Source organism: Budorcas taxicolor, chromosome 2 (assembly GCF_023091745.1).
Source record: "Budorcas taxicolor isolate Tak-1 chromosome 2, Takin1.1, whole genome shotgun sequence".
In the NCBI taxonomy this organism is placed as follows: domain Eukaryota; kingdom Metazoa; phylum Chordata; class Mammalia; order Artiodactyla; family Bovidae; genus Budorcas; species Budorcas taxicolor.
This window is the reverse complement of record NC_068911.1, coordinates 40,789,737-40,816,786: the sequence shown is the minus strand read 5'-3', so window position 1 is coordinate 40,816,786 and position 27,050 is coordinate 40,789,737. Positions and strand designations below refer to the sequence as shown.

General features: G+C 59.6%; 2 protein-coding genes across 4 annotated transcripts in view; both read left to right on the top strand.

Moving 5' to 3' along the window:
- PDPK1 (3-phosphoinositide dependent protein kinase 1) overlaps positions 1-1,824 on the top strand; it is a 59,864-nt gene extending 58,040 nt beyond the window's left edge. Inside the window, exon 14 of the mRNA XM_052652428.1 lies at positions 157-1,824. Within this exon, the coding sequence (XP_052508388.1) occupies positions 157-273 (117 nt within the window). The 3' untranslated portion in view covers positions 274-1,824. The remainder of the gene's footprint in view (positions 1-156) is intronic.
- Positions 1,825-5,996: 4,172 nt separating this feature from the next.
- On the top strand, positions 5,997-26,758 carry KCTD5 (potassium channel tetramerization domain containing 5). Of its 3 annotated transcripts, XR_008201213.1 has the most exons (8): positions 5,997-6,248; positions 15,898-16,006; positions 16,545-16,636; positions 18,211-18,306; positions 20,345-20,470; positions 22,657-22,715; positions 23,497-23,912; positions 25,361-26,758. XR_008201213.1 is itself a non-coding variant. In XM_052659372.1 (7 exons), exons 1-6 carry the CDS (start codon positions 5,997-5,999, stop codon positions 22,699-22,701), a joined length of 720 nt encoding a protein of 239 aa, XP_052515332.1. In that variant the 3' UTR covers positions 22,702-22,715; positions 25,361-26,758. The 3 variants fall into 3 exon arrangements, 2 of the variants coding, with proteins under 2 accessions (XP_052515332.1, XP_052515333.1); XM_052659372.1 differs by lacking the exon at positions 23,497-23,912; XM_052659373.1 differs by lacking the exons at positions 22,657-22,715; positions 23,497-23,912.
- Positions 26,759-27,050: the final 292 nt, after the last annotated feature.

The window sequence follows — 27,050 nt, the reverse complement described above, 5'->3', positions numbered from 1 at the left end:
ATGTGCAAGGAAAACGCCCACCTGCTCTCGGGCTTCCTGGAGGTGCTTGTGGTGGCTGCAGGAGCCGGCACCTTCTTTGTTCGATTTCTCACTGCCGGGTGGGTGCCGGTCGTGCTGGGACCCCTAGCGGAAGAGTCACCGTGTCTCTCTCTGCAGCCAAACAGGACATATTACCTGATGGACCCCAGCGGGAACGCGCATAAATGGTGCCGAAAGATACAGGAGGTGTGGCGGCACAGGTACCAGAGCCACCCGGATGCCGCCGTGCAGTGACGCCGCAGCCCGCCCGCTGTGGGGCCATGCCCCGCACAGCCTGCCGCCTCCGGACGCTTCCAGATCACCTGCCGGCCATCTCAAGGGGGACGCAGACGGCGGAACCTTGCAGCTTTTTTATTTAAAAGAAAAGAAGAAAAAAAACACCCAACCACACAAAGAACAAAACCAATAACGAAAAGGAATTCAGGGTCGCTTTGCTTGCTCTCTGTGCTGTGTGGAGCTCTCCACGCTCTGCTCGCCGTGGGGACCAGCGCTGTGCACGTCTGCCTGGCTCCCGCCCCGACTCGGGGACAGACTCGTGGCACCAGCTCTCCACTGCGGGCCTGTCACACCCGTCCTGCTGTGGCCCCTGGGCCCAGACGTGTCTCTGGGCTCTCCCTGCCCCTGGATCATCGGGGAACCAACTCTTCCCCAGGGAGCCAGGCGGGCCCCTGCTGGGGGGCCTCCAGTTCTGCAGGAGGCGGGGTTCTTGGCTTTTGTCCGTTTGCCCCTTTCTTCTCGTCCCCAGTGTCTGGCCTAATCCCCGCGACTGTGCTTGGCTCCTCCAGTAGTCGTGGCTGTGAGATTCCTGCGGTCCTTGCTGTCTGTCTGCAAGCACTCCTGCGTCGTGTCGGCCTGGCAGACTCCGGGCGGTGAGAAGTGGAACAGGTTGTCCAGGCGAAATGTGGAGCCGCTGCTGTGTCGGAGGACGCCAGCAGAGCGCGCCAGTGTGTCACCCCACGGAGCAGCACTGCTCCGGGGCTGGGGACCAAGCACTGCCCTGGGGGAGCCCCGGGAGCCGGGGCTCTTTGGCCCCCTCCCCTGTGAGGCCGGGGCAGCGGGGCAGACAGACCTGGTGGCCTCCTCTCGGAGGAGCGAAAGCCGATGGCCCTTCTGAGTGGTTGGCCGTTTGGTTGGAAGGTGGAGTGTGTCCGGGTGAAGTCGGGGCTGCGAGGTGCCCGGCATTGGGACATGGGCCGGTCCTCCATCACACCAAGGCCGCCCTGCACACCCTTTTCCTGCTAAAGTTGCCCCTTCTCCGAGTCTAGCTCAGAGCGTTTTTACGTGTCCACTGGGAACATCAAAAAGCCCTCACATCGTCGGGTCACCTGGTCCCTGTCATGTGGGCTTTGCCTGGAGAAGAGTGGCGCCACTCCCCTGGCACAGGGGCAGGAGCAGCATGCGTGAACCCGGGCCGCCCGCCCCCTCCAGTGTCAGGCTGTTTCCTCCTGCTCTGTAGGGGCATGCCCTGCCCAGGGTTGTGCCCTGCCCAGGGTGTCCCAGGGGCAGCCCTCAGTCCCAGTGGAGGAGGAGCAGGCGCTGTGGCCCTGTCCCCAGGGGAGGGGTGACTGCCACTTCCTCTGGACTTTCACAAAGGCACCGATTTAAACTCCCATGGAAAAGGTCCCCTGATGACTTCTGTGCCCCCACCTCCTGTCCCACCCATCACCGTGTGTGACCCACAGTCCACATGGAGGGAAGGATGTCTTAACCTCTGTTAGCGATGTCACAACAGTGGCTGTTAAACTTGGAAGGAAATTGGGCTGTGGGGAATCCCACTGTGCGGAGGCCGGCGGGGGGGCTGGAGGGGTGCAGGGATGCAGCCGGGTTCACCAGCAGGTGGGTGGGTGTGTGTGTGTTTGTGGGGGGATACCAAGGCACAGGGGGTTCCTGCCCAGGGTGGGGGTCGGCCCAGAAATTAGGCACTGCGCTGGGCATGTAGCCATAGACTGAGCCCCCTCTCCTCGCTTTGGAAGAGGCTTGCCTGTGTTCACCTGCTTTCCAAAAAGCGAGTCTGTCTTAAGCCTTTCTTTCAGGATTAGGACTTGGGTTTCAGGTGCACACCCCATTGAAATGCCCCCTCACCACAGCGCCCGCGTCTGTGTGTGCAGTTGGAGGGTGGGGAGCTGCTCCCCTTGGTGTCTGTCCTGGATGTCTGGGTGCAGGGGTGATAGGCAGAGCTGAGTCCTGGCTGTAAAAGCGCGCTCGGCTGGGCTGCTCGGGGAGAGACAACGCTCCCACTGCATTCTTCCCTCCGGAGAGCGCCACTACCTCCTGGGCTCAACCAACAAGCTCCATCTTAACCTCCAGAGCCAGAGACCCCGGGCTTCGGGGTTGAGCTAGCAGCTGGCAGAGCTGAAGTGACTGCCCTGGCCTGAGCTGGTGACAGCTGAGCCCTTCTTTGTCAGCCACGTTTCTCTGCTCACACGCCTCTTCCCTTATTTTTCTTTTAAAGGCCCTTAGATATTCTCTTCTTACCCTGTGCTTTCTTGTGTAGTCTTTAGTTTTATCCACCTCATCCTTTGAGCCGTCATCCTGGCAGGCAGGTGCCTTAACGTTCTAAGATGTGGGTGGATGTCAGTCTCCGAACGCGCGCAGACATACCTGGAAACATATGTAAACGTGGGCTGATCCAGGGTGAGAAAGAGAACGCCCTAGTGTTGAACAGCTCAGGAGCCCAGAGTTGTACTGAGAGGGGCGGGGCGGGGGCGGTGCAGAGCTGAAGCCAGTGCCGCTCCCCCACCGCCCGGCCCCCCTTGCCACAGAGCGGAGGCAGGAGGGCTGAGGGCTTTGCCAGCTGGCAACGTCTGGCCTCCCTCCAGGGGCGTGAGGAAGCCAGGTGTGACGTGACCAGGGTAGTGGGCAGCCCTACATGGAGTCCAAAGCCCCACACCAAGAGGGGCACCACGGGCCTGCCATTCTGAACCTTGCATCGCAGGAGGCTGGTTACAGACTTGCCTTGGGGAAGATGACTCTTGGGGTCAGGCCAGGGCTGAGGGGTACTGCACCTGCCCCAGCACCCTTGAGGGGCCAGTCTGTGGCATTTGTGGTGCAGGCCCAAAGGAATTGCAGGAGACTGACCGCCTGTGGCACAGACCCCCAAGGACAGGGTGCTCGCGTGGGGCTCCGGGTGATTTTGTACTTTCTTAAAACATTGTGTTCTGAGAAAAATCAGTGGGAGGCTCAGCACCTAGGAAGGACCGCTGCGCGCGTCCGTGTACAGGCCCAGCCTGCCGCCCCGCCTGCACACGTGTGTTCGCTTTTGTAACTGACCTGGGAACATGACAGTGCACACCATTTTGCATCCAGCTTTTCCCACTTGGTATTTTTTCTTAATGTGTCATGTTTGAACGGTGATTTAAAAACCTTATTTTTAATGATTGTAGAGTTTAATGGTTAATAATTTTTATCATAATTTATCTGACCATTTCACTGCTATAAAACATTTAGGTGGCTTCTGGTTTTTCACCATTTAAATAATGCTGTGATTAATATCCTCATAAATCTTTGATTTTGGACTCTGAATCTCCCTCGCCGCCACCCTGCCCAGATACCTTGAAGTGGTGTTTTGGGGGCAAAAAGTTTGTTCATTTTAAAGGTAGTACAGTGTCTCTTCTCTGTCTTGATCTGATGAGTAGATGCCCAGAGTTCCAGTACAGAACTTCCTTAGTTATGTTCTGCAGATTCTGAACAAATCAATTTCTGGTAAGCTGTGTGTTCCCAAGAATGTTTGAGTAAGATTGCTCTTTCCCCCCACCCCCTCTTAATCCTAAAGTGATGTCATTTTGCAAGCTATTTGTGACATATTTTTCCAAAAGCCAGTTTCCTTATTTTCATTGAGAAAACCTGGTTATGCTTGCATGTTACCTTCCCTCCCCTGCTGCTACGGCTTTCAAGTGCTTGGTGACACTTCCAGAAACTTGTACTTTGTGTCCACAATGGTACTGAATTTGCATATGCACAGTCAGCAGAGATAAAAAGTGTTGAACTGACCTTGCCACATACTTAGTGGATAATTTGTAATGAAGTTTGTAGACTCAGAAAGTACACTGGGCCATTTGGAATCAGCAAAAGAGCAAAGGCTTTACTTGAAACCATGTAGACAATTGGATTTTAGGGAAGTGTGCTTGCCCTCATGCTCTTCAGATCACAGGACTTAGGTCTTAGCCATTCATTAGAGCACGCTGGCCAGGTTTTTTCATTGTAGAAGGTGATTGTCCTGGCTGAAAAGGATTTAAGGATTTCTCCTCCCCTGTCCTTGCCCACCAGTGTTGCAGGTTGCCTAGTTGTCTTTCAAGTCCAGACCACCCAAATTTGGCTTCATCCTTAATTTCTGCACTTTAGTTTGGGGTCTTTCAATTTTGAGGTGGAACACGCATGGGAGACTTCTGGGTTCCACACTCAGTGCCACTTGGCGTCGTCAGGGGCTGTGGCCAGATTGTGCAGAATTAGCTCTCCCTTCCCTCTGATCACCTCCCTCTGGTTGGTCCGTAGGCTAGAGCAGAGGCTGAGCAGCTGTGAGCATGGTGAAGGTACTCTCCTTGGAGATGGCACCGTATGCGTTTCCCCACGTTTCCTTTCATTCCCAAACCTACCGTGAACTGATGGCGCCTCAAGTGGGTGTGGCTCTTGCCTCTTGGGCAGACTCCATGGCAAGTGCCTTAACTCAGGGCAGGAGTCACTCCCAGAGCCTCTGAGGGGTGCAGGCTGCTGGCCCAAGGCTGCAGGGTCGTGAACTAGGCTGCCTGTGGAGATCTGGCCTGGGGAGGAAGCTGTTCAGCAGAGGGCAGTTTTATCTGAGCTCAGACAGCATGGTGGGCAAGCCTCCAAGGATACCTGAATTTCCCCCAGACCCATTTCTTCACTATGAAGAAATACCAAACTATGTACAGAGAACTTTTTACAAAAGGCAAACTTTTTTAGCTGTGTAACCCACCCTAGTCTAACCCATCTGGCTGAGTGACTATGAATAGGGGTTCATTTTGCTGATGAAAAGCCTCTATTGTGATGTTTGATTGGACATCGACAAAATCAATACTTAGAGCTGCTGTAGCTGTTCCTGAATCCGTAGTATGGTAGCTGTCTTTCAGGTTGGTGGCAGTCAGTTATAACGTGTAATATTCTCTACCTGGTCTGTAGCTGTAACTGTGATGTACAGGCAAAGCAAACATTAAAAAAAGAACTTATGAAAACAAATAATGCAATGATACTAGGATATACACTTTTGTATTTTTATTCTTATATAAGGTTATTTGCTGGCTATTGTTGGCCTCTAGTTCAGTCTGTGTTATTTAAAATCTAATATATGAATTATTTGGATTGAATTCATGTTCGGGGCCACGTTGTTGTATGTATGGATGTACAGCCTTGAATGTGAATAATTATTGTAAACTATATTTTACAACTTTTTTTTCTGGCTTTATTATATAAATTTTCTATTTGGTCGATGATTTAATCATATCATAATTTAATGAATCTGTTTATTCCTTTTTTTTTCCCAAATATTTGTGCTTTAGATGTAGTTACCAGATGATGAATTTTCCACGTATGCTCGGTAGTCTTGTAATAAAAAAGCATGTAGAGTGTAGACGCTCGCTGACGTAGCTCTTCCTTTGGCCGGGGCGCCGGTCGGGTGTGGTCGGGCGACCAGGACTTGGGCCCGAGAACAGGGCGTCCAGGCATGGCACGCGCCCGGCGGAGGCTGGCGAACCCCTCTCGAGCCCGACACCCGGCTCCACCGCGGCTCGCCCACGTTGGCGTCACCAGGCCACGCCGCGCGGGGCTCCGGCCGGAAGAGGGTAAGGCCGGCCGCTTTTCCGGGCCGGAACTTCCGCCTCTCGCGTGACGCCGGGGTGGGCGCTTTACGAAGGCGGACCCGTGGGCGGGACAGAGCTCGGAGGACTGTATTAAAGACCGGACGCTTCCGGTGGCGAGGATCTGTGGCGGGGCTTGCTGGGATCATGGCGGAGAATCACTGCGAGCTGCTGCCGCCGGCCCCGAGCGGCCTCGGGGCGGGGCTGGGGGGCGGCCTGTGCCGGCGCTGCAGCGCGGGGCTCGGCGCCTTGGCCCAGCGTCCCGGCAGCGTGTCCAAGTGGGTCCGGCTCAACGTCGGCGGCACCTACTTCCTCACCACTCGGCAGACGCTGTGCCGGGATCCGAAATCCTTCCTGTACCGTTTGTGCCAGGCCGACCCCGACCTGGACTCGGACAAGGTGAGGGCCGCGCGGGCCAGTCAGGAGGGTTCGGGTCGCCCTGGTCAGCGGCCCGCCGCACGCCCGGTGCCCCACGCTGAGGAGATCCGCCTCGGCTCTGAGCCCCGCGTTCTCCGTGACCAGCTTGACCCAGGTCCGCGACTCCTTTTCTCGGGCCGGGAAAGGAGAGGATGGCACCTTGGCGCCCACCACTCTCAAGGATCCCCTGCCCGTCCACCTCGGGGTGTCTCTCTGTCTCGCCCTCTCTGCTCCTCTGTGGAGGAGGTTTTCCAGAGCCCAGACTAGTGTGGATCTACTTGCTTTCCTCCCTAGATTCTTTGGCCCCTGGTGCGAACGCCTTCTCTTCTCCGTCCCGTGTGCTTACTGGCCCTGGAATCTGAGAGCCCCGGTGTTCTCGTCTTCTCACGTTCCAGACGCTTGACTTTACGTTGGTGTGGGGGTTTACGCGGCTGGCCTCTCTTTCCCAGTGACTTGCATTTAGAGAGTTGGTGCTCCATGGTTTTCAGCCGCAACACGCACCCACTCAGCACTCCGAGAAAGTGCCGTCCATAGAGTGCTTTTTCAAAAGGAAGGTTGCTCATATTAAGGGATGGCTTAGGAGTGTTAAGGAAGGGCTAGATAGGACATTTTTTTCAGTCTTCTAAGTAACCTAGTTTTCCTAGTGCCCTCTCCGAAGGATAGGAATCTCTAGGTTGGTTTGCCGATTCTTTCGTCAGATGAAATGCTCCTACAGTTGTGCAGAAACTATTGTGACGGCTACATGTACAAGCTTCGTGTGCCTGAAGGAGCTGAACAGCGTTGACACTCACAAAAGGCGCTTGGAAGAACAAGTTTTTAACCTATATTTTTTCTAGTTCACACGTCTTATTCTAACTTTCCTGTGTCTTTCACTTGAGCCTACATAATTGCACTTGGCTTGGAGCCTTGGCAGCCCAGCGTTTGCCAGACCTAGGCTTCCCAGAAAGACTCAGACCATCTTCAGGATGCAAAGCCTGACCGAGGCCATCCTCTGTGTGGCATGACCTTACAATCGGGAAACGAGAGCTCGAGTTACCACAAAACCACCAGTCGTGGGTAGAAATCAGAGTTTGGGCTGCCAGCTCTCCGGTTCCCACCGCCCCCCACACACCCTCCTCTGCGGCTGCCCAGCTGTTTCCATTGCGCATTTGACCAAGCTCTCTGCTCTCAGAGAATTGACCTCCCAGAAAATGACAGTCATTTCCAGGATAGAAATAGGCTTTTGTTAGTTGTGATTTTCCTTTTATAGTGTTGGGTGTATGTTTTACTGTTTGAGCAGTGAGCCTTAGTGGTCATTCACTTGCATTTCTACTTGAGCCTTTCTGTTCTGTATACTGAGTCCATTTTCACATTGCTCTTGTCCATTGGGTTGTTTGAGGCAGTGCTGTCTATTCAGCACTGAGACAGTTGATTCAGGGCTGATTAACTATAGTTTGCCTGTTAAGTTAGTTCATCCCTTCATTTTAATCAAGACTACTTAAAAAAATTATGCTTTATAGTAGTTTTTTGCAGGGGGTAATTTATCAGAATATAAATTATATCTGTGTTACAGCTGCTCTTCTTCGTCTGTTTGTAAAGTTGGAATTCAGAACATGAAGGTAATGCGGCAGATACGGTTCCTGTCTAATGAAACGGTCGATAGTCACTGTGAGCTAGTTGTAGCCGCAGATGTGAGCTTGCCACAAAGAGTGATGCTAGTTTCTCTACGACTTTACTGCCATGCTCTAGTCACGGGAGTAGAGTGTTCTGCTTCAAATGAGAAGATGCATAAGGTACTCATTCTCCTCAGTTTGCCCCCCTTTGGTTCTGATGAAAGAATGTCCCAGAGAGTCACTCCTGGATAACAAAGTCCTGAGTAAGGAGTCTGAGGTTGAGGGTGGAGGGAAAGGGGCGCATTTGGAAGAGTGGGATGCTAGCAGTTACGTGATGGAAGAGAAAACAGGATGTTGATTCACGTGTAAAAATCTCCAAGCCCTGACCTCATAGTTAAGATTGATGGACGCACACCTCAAAGATATTCACAGGGCTGGACACACCTACTGGAAGATTTCCTGCTGGGCATATTTCTTGTGTTTATTGAGCACTTGGGCTTGCAGAGTAGTGCTTGGGTCGTGTTTGGGTGGGGAGACTTACCGGGGAGGAGTTCCCAGACGTTGAAGGCTGGAATCTTTCAGAAGCCTGATGGGTTTGGAGTTTGCTGGGAGAGTGCCTAGAGCTTGCTATTAAACACAGAATGTCTGGCAGGACCTCTGTTGGGAAACCTGGTGGGAAAGGTGGTGTCAGGATATTTCTCTGGAGGAGTGCTTCGTTCAACAGTGGACAGCCAGGTGGTTAGGGGCACTGGGGGCCAGGCTGTCGCTGGGCCCCACTGCCCACTGTGCCCTCTCGCCTGCTCTTCTGACCCGGGCCTCTGGCGGCTGTGACGTGCTCTCTGCAGTTAGCCCCAGTGCGAGTTCTCACTTCCTCCTGGTGCTTCCCCAGCAGGGCCGGGGCTGCGCCCTTCATTTCGGCCTCTGTTCGTCTGCTATCCTGGGCCATTTTTCTCTGCCCTCTTCCATCAGGGACGGGCCAGGTGTAGCACCTCTTCCCAAAAGTGCGGTGTAAATAGCCGGCATGTGATTCACTTGGGCTCGCTCTCTATTCCACGGTTCCTAGCCCAGTGGCATTGTTGAAAACAGGTTTCAGTTTGTTGAGAGTTTAGTCCGTCCCTGCTTCGGTGGGGAGATGCTTTAGGAATTGAAGGGAAACAGGAAATACTACTTGGTGGTTGGAAACCACTCAGATTAAATAGGATTTGCAGGGGAGGGGCTTCATTCTCTGCCACTGAGCCAGGTCTGGAGAAGACTGCGTTTCTCATCAGCCTTTGCCTTTCAGCAGGGCCCTTGTCCTAGCTTTGGGGCTGCAGGTGCGGGGGCATCAGGTGAGTCTCTGAGGGGTGGGCCGTCAAGGTGTTCTGATGACATGCTGTATCCCACACAGGTCTTGGCCTGTGCTGACCCCCAGGTGTTGGCTAGAGTTTCAGGATTAGGATAGTGAAAGGAGTTTCACAGATAGGGCTAAGTGACGGGGGTGTGGGTGGAAGGACTATCTTTTAAGCCGCTTGGCAGGAGAAGTGGGGATTACTTAGAGTGAAACGGCAGATTATGTTCTGTGTGACTAAGTCAGAGGCGAAAGGCTGTGAGTGTTGTAGCCCCACCGAGAGGGCTGGGGTGCTGGTGTGAGGCAGGAGTGGGGGGTCCCCAGGGGCTGTGCGTTTCATCTCACACTTTGCTTGAGTTCCGAGTGCGTCCTCAGCCGTGGCCCCGGGCCTGGCTCAGGCCCCTGGCAGGGGGTGCCCCAGTGCAGAGAGGGGCTCACTCGCTGAGGATGCTGCGGTCATCTCTTCACAAGGCCCCTCGGCCCTGACCAGCCCACGCGTCAGAGCAGGGACGTCCTGAGAAAGGGCTTGCTTCTAGGGGACAGCTGCTTCGGGCCAGCGGACTCGGCCGCCAGCCGTCCGAGGGTGGCCGGGAGGAAGTGGTCGTCTGCTGCAGAGCAGTTCCTCTTCCTGCTGACGGCTCAGGCGGCCTTCACTCACTCTTGGCCGGCGGGACAGTGACTGGCCTCGGTTTCCAGCAGCGGTCAGAGAGCTGGGATCCGCCTGCCTGTTTTGCAGATAGAGTTGTATGAGAACATAGAGATGCCGGCTCCCAGGGCTTGGCCGTGGCCACGTTCCCCTGGGGTGGCCGCGCTCAGCTGCTTTCCGGAGGTGCCTGAGGACCGCAGTCACTGGGCCGACCATCTTTAAACGTGCTGACTCTGCCTGGTACCCTGGGCACAGTCTGCGCGGCTCTCCCCAGCCTGCAGAACGCCCAGCACATTGTGGTCTAGAGTTGGTGGGCTGCGGGGCATTTTTCACGGTAGCCCACTTAGACTCAGGCCTGACTTTGACTCCACCCACAACCCAACCTGCCGTGGTGTGGGGCGGTTCCCAGACCTCTCTGAGCCAGAGTCCCAGGGGAGTTTGAGGACCAGGGACGTGGGCATCAGCTCCCCTGCCGATTGCCCACACTGCGTCAGCGCAGGAAATAGAGATGGCGCTCCCTGGGCTTTCTTTACCTCCACACTTTGTTTTTAGAAAGAATGTCCCAAGAATGCTGTATTATCGCCCTCGGAACTTGTTTTTTGTTCCCATTTGTTGCTTACACACACTAACTCACGCGTGCAAACCTCATGCCGCTGGCAGGGAGCCCTGGCTGCTGGGCCAGCCCCTTGGTGGGGCGTGGGCACTGGGTCCTGCAGACCCCCTTGCAGGCCTCCCAAGCTGCCAGTTCTCAGGATAGGCCCTGGGGGTCCGTTCCCAGCTCTGGGCATTGGGGCTGTGCCACGGGGGAGGGGCACGGGTTCCCTCCTCACAGGGAACGTGATGCCCTCCAGCCCGCAGGGCGCAGCTCCTCTGGGACGGGCTCCTGTCCTCAGGGAGGCTGTGTACGCTGCATCTCTTATTGGGGTCCATTCTGGGGGGCTCTGGTGTCCTTGGGCTGGGCGTCCAGGTTCCTGGCCGGCTTTGCAAGTCAGGCTCAGCTGGGGCTGGCTCTGGAGCCCCTCTGCCGCTGAATAGACCAAGGCGGGCTTCTCAAAGCAGTACGGGAGAGGCAGGCAGGCCTCGGTGAGGACGGGGAGTCGGGCGAGGGTGCAGAGGAGCGGTGTGCTTGCCCTTCAGCCCGGCAAGAAGGGAGGGTGAACTCTGCACCGGCTCCGCCGGCAGGACCAGGCTCAGAGGAGAACAGAGGGCACTGGGAGCCAGCAGGGCGGTGCTGTGGGGCCCTCAGGAGCAGCGGGTGTGGTGTGAGCCTGCCGTGGGCATCCTGGCTGCAGTGTCCTGCCTGCCCGCTGTGACTGGCATCCAGGGGACTGGAGACTCTGGGCCTGAGGGGGCCTCGCCTCCAGGCTGGCAGAGCCGCTGGGGAGCTTTGTGCCAGGGACCCTGGGCCCTGTCTGCGGGTGCTTCTCTCCCATGGTTCCTGCCTGTTTCCGTCTCAGGTTGACCTCCTGGTTGCTCACCCTCTCTGTCTCTCTCTCCCCTCTCCCTGTCCCCTCTCGCTCCCTCTCTCTCCCCCTTCCCCTCTCTTTCTCCCCTCTCCCTCTCTCTCTTCCTCTCTCTCTCCCCCTTCCATCTCTCTCCTCCTTCCCTCTCTCTCTCCCTTCCCTCTCTCTTCCTCTCTCTCTCCCCCTCCTCTCTCTCTCCCCCGCCCCCTCTCCCTCTCTCTCTTCCTCTCTCTCTCCCCCTTCCATCTCTCTCCCCATCCTCTGTCTCTCCCCCTTCCCTCTGTCTCTCCCCCTTCCCTCTCTCTCTCCCTTCCCTCTCTCTCTTCCTCTCTCTCTCCCCCTCCTCTCTCTGTCCCTTCCCCTCTCTCTCTCTCCCTTCCCTCTCTCCCCCCTCCTCTCTCTCTCTCCCCCTCCTCTCTCTCTCCCCCTCCTCTCTCTCTCCCCCGCCCCCTCTCCCTCTCTCCTCTCTCCTCTCTCTCCCCTCTCTCTCCGTCCCTTCCCCTTTCTCTCTCTGCCCCCTCTCTCTCCCTTCCCTCTCTCTCTCCCCCTCCTCTCTCTCTCCGCCCCCCTCTATCTCCCTTCCCTCTCTCTCTCTTCCTCTCCTCTCTCTCTCCCCTCTCCTCTCTGTCTCCCCACCAAGATAAGCAGCGTGGCATCTGTAGGGGAATTCTGTGCAGGTGTCCTGTAACTGGATTGTCTGTAGGCAGGGAAGTACCTGAGCAGTCCGGACAGGTGGCTGCCCCCTTGCCTTTGACAGAGGTGTTCATGGCTGGTGGGTCTCCCCACGGCATTCTGCTCACGACTGCCCCGCACCCTGGGTGCCTGGCCCGTCTCTGCACACAGTTGATACAGTGTCCGCTCCAAGCGGGCCCGGGTCCTGTGAGCCATCTCTGCTTGTTCAGGAAGCTTGGTGTGATTCCCCACCCCGCCTACCCCCTGGTGGATTGGTTCTAAGAGAAGAATCAGGAGCCTCGTGTGGGGGTCCTGTCACACACCCTGTAGTTTGCTTCTGAGTGAGCATCATTGGAGTCGTGGTTGTACCCTAGATTCTGTTCCTAAGCCACATGCTAGGACTGTGAGGCACCCTGGGGTCGGGGCCCCAGGAGCCCAGGGCCCCGCTTTCCTGCCCCGTTCCTGCGTGTGCCACGGGGGTGCCCCTCCACGGCGCGCAGGGCGGCGTGCGGTCAGGGCCGCCGGCTCTCCCACGCTCGTCAGTGCAGCCGCTGCCCACCCGGGCCTCTGCTCTCCGGCCTCCATTTCCTCATTTGGAACTGGTGATGTCTCAGGCCTCTTCTAGGTCAGGCACTTGCCAAACCATAGAAAACTAAAGAGAAAAGAGGGCAGAGGTGAAGGTTTTAAGTGACACTTAAAGAATCCCTTAAATGGATAATTTCAGAGTGAAATGTCTTTCTGATTATGTTGATTGCACACATTTGTGCACAGATAACTCCACACTTTTGCGTTTAGGTTTCAGATGGGGAATCTGGACAGCACACCTTGCGTTTAGCTGGGGACACTCAACCCCCTTAACTTCTAGCCTCTGGCCGACAGCCGCGATCATGTTGTGTTTCCTGGTGGCTGAGAGGAGCCGGGTACAGTGAGATGGAAACAGGATTCCTCTGTTTACAATCTCGCCTGAGGGCCCAGCTTCACCCTCTCCCTGTGGCCCTTTTCCTTTTTATGGCCCTTTGCATGGGCGGCCGCCTGCTCTGACCCATGGTGCTTGCTGGCAGGGCACTCAAGCCTGCCTGGACCATGCGGGCCGGGTACGGGCGGGCAGGCACACTGCCTCCTAACCAGCACCAGGGGCTGGGGTGGGGGTGTGTGGCATCTCCCATCGGGATTCCCCTCCCTGCCTCCCTCCTCTGACTGCAGGTCAGGGGTCCCGTGGGTGCCTGTGGCGTGGGCTTCTCCAGAGGAGGGACACGGGCAGGGCGCTCCTGGCCATGGCATTGCCTCTGTTGCCCAAGGCCCAGGTTCACTGTTCACTGGAGCCCACTGCTCAGCCCCGGGCAGGGCCTGAGAGTGAGCAGTGAGAGACGCCTGCTGGGCGTGGCCTCTGTTAAATATTCACGAGCAAGTTCAGCAGTTCTCTCCTCTGTGCCTTTGGGTGGAGGTATATTTCAAAGCCAGCACTGTGGAAGCAGGTCACATGCTAACTTGGCGAGAAGAGGGGATAGTCAATTTAAAAAAAAAAGGTTTGTTGAGCAAGCAATCTTAATTCTGGCTCTTTTACAAAAAAAAACCTCAAGCCTCACCACTATATGAATGTGACATAGGCTTGTTATATAAACTGAGGGCAGGAGAGAGATCCTCGAGTCTTCCTGCCTGTTGTCCGCCTGGCCAGGCCAGGCACAGGTCATAAGCTCATGCTTGCGGGATCTGGCACCAGGCGGCATTCCCCCGCTGCCGACTAGACAGCATGGAGGCCGCCCTCCCTGTCCTGTGGCTCAGGTGAGCCCGAGGCTGCTGCCTCTGGGACAGAGGGGTCTTCTCTCTCTCTGTGCTCTGTGTTTTTATTTATTTCTGCCTTAGGCTGGATGCCCCGGGGCCACTTATACACAAACAGCGTGAGGGCCCAGGGCCCTGGCGCCCCTCAGGCGCCCCTGGTGCAGCCTAGTCGCGGCCCAGGGCGCGGCTGCCCTTGCCGGCGCAGACGCGCTCCAGCAGCGTGGGCTCGGTGCTGGGGGCGCGGCTTCTGCAGAGCTCCTGCCTCTGTGCCTCAGGTGAGCGAGTGCAGTCTTCTGGGGGGCACCCTTGCGCCTTGTAGCGTGAGCACTGCCCCCCCCCCCCCCCCCCACTGCTGCTCGCCCGTCCTGACTGGAGTCTCGACCTTGTTTCTTAAGGAAGCCCTTCTGATGAGAACAGGGGCTCGCAGAGAGGCTGGGCCCGGGAGCCATGTGGGGCCCACGAGGAGGCCGCTGAGAAGACTCCTCAGGTCCTTCCTGGAGAGGTGGGCCCGTCACTGCCAGGAGTGGCCGCTTCCCTGCAGCGTTGCAGGGTGCCCGGGGCCTGCACTTCCAGGGCCAGGTGGGGGTTCCCTCCCCGGAGAGGGCACAGGGCTGGCGCCCCAGCCGCTGGACTGAATGTCCTGCCCTCAGCTGGAGACGCTGCAGGGGAGACGCGTGGAGTGTCAGGGCCCCCCCCTGAAGCCCACTCTGCTGGCCCCAGCCCCTGGAGGCCAGCTCAGGCAGTGGGTCCTGGGACCCCCGGGAGCTAGCGCGTGTGCCCTGAGGGTGGGTGGGTGCCCAGCTCTGGGCAGCCGTGCTCTGGCGCAGAGGCAGTCGAGATAGAAAACGGTAGAAGTATATGGAAGGCGTGCATCCTCACATCCCCTGGTCCATGCCAGAGGTCGCCTTTTCTCCTCATGGACTCGATGGGAAACCCTTGAGGCCTCCAGGTTTACCGAACGAAATTCCGGGGTCTATGCGCACGAGGGAGAAGGGGGCCCTCGCACAGCACGTTGCCTCACAGTTGAGAGTGGCTCTGGCACCCGCGGGCTCACCACGTCCAGGAGGCTCGGGGGGTCCTCCTGCACCCCCTCCTACCGTGAGCGCCCTGACGCTGCGCTGGGGACTCGGCCTGTCAGCTGCCCCTGCGTCCTCCATGGCTCTTGCCTCCGGGACCTCAGCCTCATCCCGGCAGGCACCTGCTGGACACGGGGGCCAGCCCCACGCTTCCTGACTTACGAGTCACCTGCTTGTCTCAGAGGAGTCCTGGGGCCCTTGGCCCAGGTGCAGAGGGAAGGGGGCGCCTGTGAGGGGAGGAGCCGCTGAGTCCCCCATCCTGCTGGCAGCCCTGCTGGATGGCAGCCTGGGCCAGGTCGTGCTCAGCAGACCAGAGAGCAGTGGACACTGCTCAGTAAACCGCAGCAGTGTCCTGGAAGAGGGGGGCCGTGGCCTTCTGTGAACCACAGACCCTGCCCTGCTTCTGCACCAAGGGCTGCCACAGGCCTCCACTGGCGCTTCCACGTGTGGGGACCACAGCCTCCCGTGCCAGGGCGTGTGTGTCCACCTCCCTCGGCCATGCCAGGGTGGTGGTGAGTTGACGCCAAAGGCCCGCCGTGGGCAGCAAGGGAGCAGAAAGATGCTGGCCCTGTCGGTGGGGGGCAGGGCCCACCAGGTGCTGAGGGGCGCCTTCTGAAGACAGGCCCTGGGAGGCACCGCCTGTCGGGGAGGCGTCCTCGGTTCCCTGAGCCTGGGACCCCACCCCAGTCCTGCCCAGGGAGGAGCCCCGAAATGAGCAGAGCGGCCATCAGCTGCTGTCCCAGAGAGTGTGGGGTCACTAGGGGGCGGGCCTGACTGAGCAAAAGGTGAACCCGCCCCAGGAGTCCTGGGAGCTGAGCAGAGAGGGTCTTGTGCACGGCCCCCCTGCCCGAGTGGCAGTCACCTTGCCGCCACAGAGCTGAGACTCAGCTTCACCTGCAGTGGGGATGGGTCAGGGCCAGCAGCCGCGGTGGCTGAGGCAGGCGATGCTGCTGGGGGTCCCCTGAAGTGCCACGTGCACTGAGCGCCGGTTGTGAGTGAGGCCCCTCGGGCCATGGCCTGGCGGCCAGCTGCAGAAACCACCCTGTTGTCTGGGCTCAGCTGGTCTCTCTCTACAGGACGAAACAGGTGCCTACTTAATCGACAGAGACCCCACCTACTTTGGGCCCGTGCTGAACTACCTGAGACATGGGAAGCTGGTCATTAACAAAGACCTGGCAGAGGAAGGTGAGTTGGAGGGGGTGGGGCAGGCGGTGGGGGCCCTCCAGCCCCGGGAGCGGAGCCCCACTCCTTCCCCAGCTCCCTCCTGAGGAGATGCTCGTCTCAGGCCCAGCCTGCCCGCCAGGGGCTGCGGCTCTCACTCCCTGTCCTTCAGGGAGGGCGGCTCTAACCTAGGGCCTGCTGCTCTCTGGGGGTCCTGGCTGACACTGCCTGGGGCCCACGCCCCTCCCGGGGCCCCCGGGATTGGCCACCCTTGGTTCTGCCCGCGTCTGCAGACGCTGGCCATGCTCCGGCTCCCAGCACGGAGCTGGGTGTCCTGACAGCCCCGGCTCGGCCCCGTTTTGCTTGTTGAGCTGCGCCCACTCCCTCCCCCTTTCTGGCCCCTCTGGCTCCAGCGACCGCCTGTCTGCATCTTTTTCTGCAGCATTGGTTTAGTGCGTACATGTGTGTTTTGTCTCTTATGTGCACAGGCCTTGGATTCATTGCGGGGCAGAGACAGCATTTATTTGATCTGGTGGGAATCAGTTATTTTTCTTTATCCTAGGAGTATTGGAGGAAGCGGAATTTTACAATATCACCTCACTAATAAAACTCATCAAGGACAAAATTAGAGAGCGAGACAGCAAAACATCACAGGTGAGATGGGTGACTGGCACCAGAACCCTTCCGAGACCTGCTTGGCTACGGGCCTCGCTCCCTTCTTCTGGCTGACCAGTTCCTCTGGAGCTGTCCTGGTGCCCTGCCTTGCCCTCTGGGCGCCTCTCGCAGTGCCTGCCAGCTGGCGCCCCAGCTGGCGAGGAGGGGCGGAGGACGAGTGAGAGGCCTCCGTGGGCCTGTGTGTGTAGCCGTCTCGGGGTGGGTGTTGCAGGCAGAGCTCTGCAAGCGTGAAGGTCCTGTGGTGGCCGACTCCTTGGCCCATTTGGAAGGCTGGCGGGGAGCCTGGGGGAGCCGGCGGTGGGCTGGTGCTGACGGGGACGTGGGGGTGTAGGCAGAGTGGGCTTGGCTCTGATCAGGAAGGAAGGGCTCAGTGGACAGCTCTTAATGCTGACCCCATCCCAAGGGCATGGAGTCCACGTGGGACCTGTCTGCACCTGGCCACGGTCAGTGGTGCTGGAGCTGGCGTGGGCACTCCACTGCCTGTTGGGCCAGTGCGTTTGGAGGCAGCTGTCTGGCACCTTCCCAGAGGCAGGCTCCTGAGGGCCTCGGCAGTGGTCCTGTCATGGTGCCAGGCTGTGCAGTGGCTGCAGAGTGCGGCCCCTGCCCGGGCCCCCACCCAGGGCCGCTGTGCACGCTTTCCCTGAGAGCCAGTATTCCTGACTAAGCATCTCTGCCCTCTTATCGCCCTGCCACTGCCTTCCGAGCCAGGCTTCCCCCCGGGGGCCTGCAGGCCCAGAGCTGGCATTCTCAGCCTCTCTGAAGAGCTTGCTGACCATCGGCTGCTCCAGGTGTCTCGTCAGGGACCAGGGGAAGGCAGGTGATGCTGCCACAGACCCCACCATCATCTCTGGCCAGTGTGCGGCCTTCCTCCCCGCTGCCAGCCCCCTCAGAGACAAAGCCTGTGACTGGGCCGGCCCGGCCCTCTGTGCCCGTGCTGTCGCACCCCCAACCCCATGGGGACGTGGGCGAGGCCCCCACAGGCGGGGCAGCGCTCAGCGCCCTCCATGTGTCCCGGGTGAAGGCTCTTGGGCTGTGTGGGGACCGGAGCACTGGGGCTGTGACCCCATCCCTGGGGCGGCATCAGGGCAGAGCTCTGGCTGTGCGGCCCAGACTGGGAGCGGAGCTGGGTGGAGTTTGGGGTGGGGGTGCACAGCCGGGAAGGCCTACGGGCTCCTGTCCGAGCAGCGTGCTTGGCTGAGCGCTGTCTTCCGGGGGCAGGGCCCAGGCCGGTCCTGCCTGGCGCTGCCGTTGGGGTCAGACACTTGATAAGGCTCCCCAGGGCGCAGGCGGGGCTGTCCTCATGCGTTCCCATCCAGCCACAGGTGCGCTCGGGTTTCAGGAACATGACTCATTTTATTTTGTAATTTAGAAATAGAAATATTTTTGGAGGCGGATGGGGAAGCAGAAGACAGTAGCTGTTGGAGCATGTTTGTTTTGCTTTGGGGTTCCTGTGGGCGTCACGACCTGGGCTGAGAGGTGGGAGGAACTGGGGCCTCCAGGGCTGTCCCCGGCTTGGCCCCCGGGCGGCAACATGCCTGTGTCTGCTCTCGCAGGCGCCGGTGAAGCACGTGTACCGTGTCCTGCAGTGTCAAGAGGAGGAGCTCACGCAGATGGTCTCCACCATGTCCGACGGCTGGAAGTTCGAGCAGGTAAAGGCCTCTGAGCCCGCAGGGCAGTGAAGCTTCTCTTTACCAAGGCCCTGCCCGGTGCTCAGGGCAGCTGGCCCCGGGGACCAGTAATGAGGTGTCAGGGGGGCTGCGGTTCCTGGAAGCTTGGTCCCCAGAGTGTCCCGCGCGCCTCTCACTAGCAGCAGCCTGTGCCAGCCCAGGCTGGATCATCATGGGTGTGGGGCTGGGGGCGGCAGGAGTTGGTCTTAGGGTCCCACTGCCCAGTCTTCGCTCCGCAGTTATCTTTCCTCGTCCGGTCGCTGCTTTGTGGTACGACTGTTCCCTGCGCTTCTCTGTGGCATCTCTACATGTGTGCATGTGTTTGTGTGTGTATACGTGTACATGTGTGTCCTTGAGTATATATGTGTGTGTGCTTCTCTGTGTGTACGTGTGTGTGATTGTGTATGTACCTGTATGTGTACGTATGTACATCTGTGTCCTTGTGTATATAAATGCGTGTGCACGTGTTTTTGTGTGTCCGTGTGTATATACGTGTATGTGCTGTGCTTGTGTGTATCTGTGTACATGTGTGTACCTATGTGTGTATCTGTGTGTGTACCTGTGTGTGTATGTGTGAATATCTGTGTGTGTGCATGTATGTACCTGTGTGTGTGTATCTGTGTGTGTGTCCGTCCTTGTGTGTAAAGGTGTGTGTGTGTATCTCTGTGTGTGTGTGTGTATCTGTGTGTATGTTTGTGTGTGTGTGTCCCCGTCCTTGTGTATATAGGGGTGTGTGTATCTGTGTGTGTGTGTGCATGCGTATATCTGTGTGTGTGTGTATATCTGTGTGTGTGTATATCTGTGTGTGTGTGTCCGTTCTTGTGTATAAAGGTGTGTGTGTGTGTGTGTGTGTGTCCTCGTCCTTGTGTATATAGGGGTCTGTGTGTGTGTGTCTCTGTGTGTGTGTCCTCCACCCCCCATCCCCTGGCCCGTGTCCACCCCAGCCCCCCAGGCCGTTGGTGCTGCTGTAGGCTGGGGGGCTGCCCGGTAGGCTCCTGCTCCGTCCTGCCCGTGACTGAGCAGCGCTGCTGACTCTGGCCCAACCCAGCCGCTTGCTTCCTCAGCAGCGCCCCGGCCAGGACCGCAGGGAGAGGGGACGAGAGCTGAGTCTCTTCCTCCCGCCCACCTGCCGCCCCATCCAGGGCGCGCTGACGGTCCCGCAGGCTCACTGCCCCTCGCCCCAGGGGCCTGCAGCCCATTACCTGGGGGCCTCTGCCCACGGCCAGGGTGTCCTGTGAGTGGGCAGTGCCCCCACAAGCTCAGTGTCCCTATGCCTGTGTCTCAGGCTGAGACTCAGAGGTTTGACCTCACAACCCCATGACCCCGCTGGCCCCTCTGGCTCCTCAGAGTGTCCCGTGGAGCAGACTACCCAGGGGAGAAATTAAAGGGCTCCTGGCATCTCCTAGTTAAGGCTACCCCTTTCGGGGGTGTTTTGAAATAATCACACTGTTCTTGGTGCCCCCTGTGAATCGTCACCAAAGGTGCTGGCTCGGTCCTCCTCAACCACTCCTTGGTCAGCAGCCCCGGCGTGAGGAAGCCCCAGTCCTGGCTTCCCCAGGGGGCTCGCCCTCGAGTGTGCTCACGCATGTGTGCTCTGGCCCATGCTCGTGGGCAGGGCAGAGCTCTGTGGCCCCCTCCTGCTCCTGGGCCCGGCCCCGAGGGGTCCCCCAGCGCCCTGCTTGCTCACTGCCAGCTCCAACGCCACACTCCCCTCCCTGGTCACTGCTCATCCCCTGTGGGCCCAGCCAGGACCCCCAAGGGGAGCTGGATACGCGGCACAGGAGGCCCGTCCCGCGTGGCTTTGTGTGTGTGTGTATGTGTGTGTGTGTGCGCGCATGCATCTGAGCCTAAGCCCAGGTGTCTGGAGACTGTTTTCAGTAAGTTCATAGAAAGTCTCTCGACTGAACCCTGTCCCTAGCTTCTTCGGCTGGGTGTCTCCGAAGGCCTCCCTCCCGGTGGGCTGGTCCTGAGCTGGGGGGGCGGCTCTCAACCCATGTCCCACTGGCCCTCTCTCCCTCAGCTGGTCAGCATCGGCTCCTCCTACAACTATGGCAGCGAGGACCAGGCCGAGTTCCTGTGTGTGGTCTCCAAGGAGCTGCACAACTCGCCACACGGCCCCACCAGCGAGCCGAGCGAGAAGGCCAAGGTGGGTGCCCTGTGCCCGCCGCCTGCCGGGCTGGCTCGCTCCTTCCCGCGTCGCCGCTCACCGTCGTCCCTGCGCCACGGCCTCGCGGGCTTCGCGGCCACTGGCTCGCCCTGTGCGTCTGCTCTGTCGTCCCTCATTTTCCCCGGGCGTGTCGGAAGCGAAAGTCGGGAACAGAGAGCGCAGACGCCCCTGGGCCGTGGGGCATGGGGTCGCTGGACACCCAGGCCCCCACCCTCACCGCCCCTGCCCACAGGCCTGCTCCTGAAAGTGCTCTCCTTGGTGGGAGCTGCACTTCTCTGTGATGTTTTCCTGGGGATGCGATGTTGGGGCTGGAGGGCAGGGCCTCCATCGCTGGTGTGGGGGTAGACGGAGCAGATCTGGTGGGTGTCTGATTCTTCGACTCCACAGAGTGCGGTCTCGGCCCGGCACCAGCCCCTCCCCGCGGGCCATCGGGCACTTCTCCGCAGAGCAGCTCAAGCACGGCCAGGGTGAAAACAGGCAAGGGGTGGTTGCTACCCTTGCCCAGAGGTGACAGGTTCTAAGGGCATGTCTTCTGGGCTCATCCCTGGGTCAGGACTCCAGATATTTCTGTCCATGCAGAGTCCAGCATTGTTATGGGCAGGAGTTCCAAACCTACGGGCCAAGCGGTGCCTGGATGACCCTGCAGCCGGCTTGGGGGGCCTGGGGCTCCGTGGCAGCCAGCCCGTGAGGCCAGGCCCGCAGACAGCCCTGGGGGAGGCTCAGGTGGCCGTCAGAGGTGCTCTGAGGGAGTGTGGGAAAGGCCCGAGTCAGGAGGGCTTTACCTGATAACATTAAACTGGGGCTCCCTGGCCTTCCCCACACGCTTGCCCAGGGGCACCCCGTCTGCTCCAGGCCTAGAACTGTTGCCGTGAGCCTTTCAGGCCCTTCCTTGGAGGCGTAGGCTCGGGACGGACTGCAGGGTCAGCACGCCCACAGTCCGTGGCGGCCGTCCCCCTCCTCCTCCAGGGCTGCAGGCACCTCCTCGCCAGGGTCCACCGGTGAGGTGGAGGTGAGGGGTCCGGTGGTGAGGGGGCTGGTGCCTTGCCTGGAGTGGGGCTCCAGGGGCTCAGAGTCGGCCCACCTCCCGGAGCCCCAGCCTCCAAAGGAGCCTCGTCTCCCTGAGCATTTGCAGGGCTGTTTGTAAGTTGTCTATTTTTAGCAGCTTTCATTTCTGAACTTGAAAAGTTTGCGTAGCCGAGCTCCCCAGGCAACCACCCGGCTCATCTCCCTCAGGTGCTTTTCAGCTGCGGGAGGACCCGTCTGTGCCGCCGGAGCGCCGGGCGTGACCCCAGATCCCTTTGCCAGTGGAAGCGCGGCCCTGTTTCTCTCTCCAGAAATACCTGGTCCTGGAGTGTGGTCACCACAGCAGCTTCTAAACGGGGGCGGTAGCAGAGGGGGCCTTGGAGCTGTGGGAAGCCGTGGGCGCCAGGTGGGGTGTCATTGGGGGAGCCTGTGCGCGGCCTGGGGGGAGCAGTGCCGTGAGCTCCAAGGGCCCCGTCACGGTGGCCCCTCCCTGGGCCGAGGCTGGGGCCGGCCTCCCCCACAAACGCGTCTCGGGGGAGGTGACCCGAGAGAGTGGGGGCGGGGCAGCTGGACAAGGGGCCCAGGCGCCCAGGTCAGGCACACGGTGCATGGGAAACTCGGGAGCGGATGTGGGGCAGAGGCCAGAAAGTGGGCCCACTGGAGTTCACACAGAGGTGCCCCTTGGGCCGCGGGGCCCTGCCCCGAGGGATGCACCCCAGCCTGTGTTCAGCCAGTCTATGGGGCTTGGTTAGGTAGACATGATTGATCCACGGATCAGTGATCGATCACCCATGTGCCTGATTGCAGCCTCCAGCCCCCCGGCCAACTGACCCCATCCCCATCACACAGTCAGACTCTGGTATGTCCTGGAGGTCATGGCCTCCCAGAAGCTGAGGGTAACGGCCAGGCTCTGGGCCTGGCACAGTGCTTCACAACGCGGAGGGAAGGAGAACTCTGCAGCCTCAGGGACCCAGGGACGGCTCGCTCCGCTGTGGCCAGCACGGCTGCTCCAAGGAGTCTGGCCCATCTGGGTGGGCTCCCCTGCCCGCACTGAAGGGTGGGCGCCCCCCGCCCCCCACCCTGCCTGCACTGACGCGCCCTCTCTTCTTCTCCTCCCTGCCGCCCGCCACGTGCCGAGCCAGAGTGACGACGAGGACACGGGTCCCGGTGACAGTGACTCAGATTAAGTGTAAATGTCACGGTGAGCCTGCCGCCCTCGAAACTGACCACGCGCCTTCGCCTCCTTGAGCCCCGCCTCCCCCGCCACATCTGCCCCGCACCTGTAGTTGACAGAGGCCCTTCTGTGCTCAGTCCCCACGCCGACCTGCCCGGGAGCGGGGCTGTCTGTCCCCCGGAGGATGCCCGCGTCGGGGTGAGACCTTGGCCGGGGCCCCCAGGCACTGTGTGTATCTGCCTGGGGGTGCAGCTGGGCCTCGGCCTGTGCCTCCTAGGGACATGCAGCCCCAGCCTCACGATATCCCCACCCTGTCCCAGCCACCCCCTGGCTCAGGGCTGAGGAGTTGGTCTTGGTGCCTCGGAGGGTGGGCCCTGACGCCTTGCTCCCCATGCCTCATGGGGCTTGCTGGTGGACAGGGGTCTGTGCCAACCCTCCAGTTGGCCATTTTGGGAGACCCCAGGGTGCCCCTCAGCCCTGCTGCCGCCCGGCCAGAACGCAGTCAGCAGGGAGCGCCAGGCCTGCCCCCTCGCATGGCCAGCGGAGGTGGAGCTCAGAGGGGCCGGGGGCCGGCGTCACCCGGGGTCCCCCGAGCCTTGAGGGTCTGGTCTGGGGGCACAGGCCAGGAATGGCTTCTTTGTTGTTAGTGGTGGTTTTTCTGGTGGTTGTACGAGTACATAATATCCTCAGTGTGCCTCTTGACCCGGAGATCATGCGGTGTCTGCCTCCTGGCCCTTTGAGCAAAGTCTGCAGGGCCTGGTCGGGGCTGGTGCAGCGCGGGCTCCAGCTGTCGTTTTAAACTTTGCAGCAGCCATGTGGACCAAGAAAAGGGACACAGGGAACAGGTGCGACGAGCGTCGGCTGTGACGGTCGTGACACTCGTTACACCGAGGGATCACCGCAGGGTCTCACTTCCCTCTTCTCATCCTGGAGTCAGAAGTGCAGTGTGCGGGTGGGGCCCGTCTCAGCCTGGAGTGACCGCCCCTTCGGGCTCACTGCAGTGGGGGTGCAGGAGCGCAGAGGAGCCAGCCTCCCGGAGGAGGGCAGAGGTTCTTTCAGCACTGCCCCCGTTACAGCTGTCGCGTGTGCTGGCGGAGGCCCTGACTCCGGGCGTGGACTGCTGTGGGGTGCTGCCCCGGCCCTTTGGGGGCCCTGCCGCGTACCGGGCTCGGCCTGCTCCGTTCCAGCGAGCTGCCTTAGGCCTTCTCGCCAGCGGCGGCTGAGGTGAGAGCCCATCCAGGTAGACGGGCCATGCCCACCGCAGCTCCCAAGCGGGGTCTCCGCCCTCGTGTGCAGATGGTGCTGGGACTCCGGCTGCAGCAGGCCGCTCCCTCCTGCATGGACCCTCACTCCCAGCCCGCTCGACCTTCCTACGTCTCAGTCCTGTGCGCTCAGACGCCCGGTGCCCTGCTGGAATCTATGGAGTGGGCAGCTCGTGGCCCCCCAGACTCCAGCTTTTCCTGCAGACTGCCATGGGGCCAGGGTCGCAGGCCCTCCTGAGATAGCCCCGGGTCTTGTCCTCGGGCCACGTCCCTGTCCAGGCCTTTCCCAGTGAGCAGGCGAGTCCAACTTGGGGACCTGCCCCATCCAGCCTGAGGAGGGGCCCTCAGCCCATTGCGCCCCCAGCCCATTGCGCCCCCAGCCCGGTGGAAGGTGCACCTCCTGGGCGGCTGATGGTGGGCAGGGCGGGAGGGCGGCCTGGAGGCCCAGAACTGTCGGACGCCACAGCAAGCGGGGGCTGTCGGGGTGGGCTGAACAGCTTGAACTTCGCCTGAGTCACTAGAACACGCCTGCGGGACGTGATAGGCTAGCCGCCTGGCTCTGGGCAGCTGTGCTGGTGGGGAGCCGCTGGCCCCGAGACAGCAGTCTGCCCGTGCCCGCAGGGCCTCACCTGACTGGCCTCCGTGTGCACTCGCCCTCCCAGGCACGGCCCAAGCTCGGGGGATCCAGGGCTCAGCACCTCTTCTCAGGGCCGTATCTCTCTCAGCTCTGAAACTCAAGTGGAAAATGCCCCCAGGAGACCTCTTTCGCTACCAGTGAGGTCGCAGGGAAGGTCATCTTACTGCTCTGGCCTGGGCTGGGTTGGCCTGGCTGAACAGTGGCCTTCCTATCCTGGCACCTGGGGTCAGGAGTGTGTCCCAGACTCCTGTCTGGTTACAAGGAGGGAGCTGGCCCCCCAGGCTGAGGGTCTGGTTACAGAAGACAAGACTCAGCCAGGCAGTGTGTGGACGAGGGGGTGACAGGGCAGGCCTGGGGGGCCATGTGGAGGGGTGTAGTTTGCAGTGGGGCATGGAAGGAAAAAGAGGGCCAGTTGGGTGGGGGCCCTGGCTGCACACCTGTGTCTTCCACCTGGACCAAGCTGGGGTGGAGAGAAAATCAAGGTTTGGGGCCAGTTAACCCCCAGGTGGGCTCTGGCACCCTTGGGAGGCCATTGAGGGAGATGCGGCTGGGGTCTTCTGGGCCTCGGTTGAGGAGCTGTCCCCCAGGGCTGCGCTGGTGAGTCTCAGGCAGCCCGAGAGGCGCTGTGGGGACAGGCCTGCGACTGCCTTGAGCGGGGTCACTTGGTGGTTTCCCGCAGCCTCCATGGGTCCATTGCTTCCCGGGCCGCAGCCCGCAACGCTGCCTTTCTGTTCACGGCCTGAGTCCTCACTGTCTGTCTTTGGCATTTTCAGATTTTGCAAGAAAGGGGTTCAAGGATGTGAGGAACACACTGTCGAAGCTGAAGAGACGTTTTACCTTTTCCCAAGACACAATGATCTGCCATGTCGAGGGAGCTTGGCCGTGAGAAGAAACCTGCTTTTGACAATTTCTCTAGAGATCTGGGTGTGAATGCTTTTTTTGCCTCTGAGGTGGGTGGTGAGAGACGGGACCAGCTGTCCGAAGCCGGGCATCGCTGCTCGCAGGCGGCTCCTGCTGGGCGGGCATCTCTGCGGGGACCTCCGCTCAGTTTCCCAAGTGCCGCTCAGGCCCGAGGCAGGGCTCCTGACTGGCCCTTATATCACCGAAGATCATTTCAAGGACCGTGTTCTTGGTGCTACATAAACAGTCTGTAACGGAGCCTGGGCCTCACTGGTAGGAGGTGGGCACAGTGCCCCGGGCTCTGGGTGCCCTCTGGCCACCCTGGTCCTTGGGGCAGGGGGTCTGCTGTGCCTCCCAGATGTGACGGCTTGGTGGTCTCTCCTGGCCTCCGCGTGTTCACTACTTCCTGGGCCTGACCCAGCCGGGCTGACCCAGGCTTCTCCGTTTGTAGTTTCTAGACAAGAGACCGTGACGTCCTTTTTTCCCCGTGTGGACAGACTCCCAGCGCGTTCACTTCCTAGAGACGCCTGAAAGCGCTGCTGCCTTTTGGGCAGACCTGTCCCGTCACTTAAAGGGCGGGACGAGTTTGCCTCCTCTGGCCCGCGCGGGGGCAGCCAGCGCCCCGCAGTGCCTTGCTCTCGCCTGGGCTGGAGGGCGGGCGGGAGGCCTGTCCACGGGCTCCCGGAGCTGAGACTCCAGGCCACGCTGGAGGTCGGGTGTTGACAGCGCACACGGACAGCCTCTGCCGGCGCGCGCTCATGTAACTATGCAGTTCTCCGACATTTCTGGGGCGCTGGGGAGGAGCCTGCACGGCCAGCCCCCGCCTGATGCTGGAGCTGCCGGATTGGATTCCTTTGAGGACGGCTGTCCGCACGCTTTGAGAGCTGACCTTCCCCAGCGGGTCGGGGACCTGTGACCCCCATCCCATCCGGGTGCCGACCTGCCTGGCTCCAGACGCTACCGGAGGCTTCTCGCCTGCCCCTCTTCTCCTTTGCTAATATTACCTGATGAACCAAGTTCTCCAGCACTAGGACTTACCTCCTTTTGTAAGGTCTGTTGTGCGTGGTTCAGCGTTTTTGGCTTCACACCGACCTTTCCATAGGGCACACTCGGCCCCGAGACCCGCCCTCCCCTTGGAGCCTCGGGGATACCGTGGGGCGCTGCTGACTGCTTCGCGTCGTTTGATTTGTGACCTTGACATAATAGATAGGCTTGTGGTTTGTTCGTTTTTTTAATTTAAAGATATTAAAACTTAATTCACTAAAATTTATTCTAAGGGGATATTTATACTTTTGTACTTTTTTAGGTATCCGTATTTTATCAGCTTACAGTTTAATGCCTAAGTTTCCCCTGAAAATAGCAAATAAAATTGTGTATTTATGACTGAGCAGAACAGCTGTTAGTGTCTTAAAGCGCACGGAAGAGCTGCTGCCGTGGAAGCACCACCTTGGGCTCGCCCCTGCGGCCAGGCCAGCCCCCGCTGCCTCACCTGGTTCTTTTGGAATCGTTTAAAAAGTGCCTATGCCATTCTTCGTGGAGCGTGTGCTGGAAGCACCAGCTTCA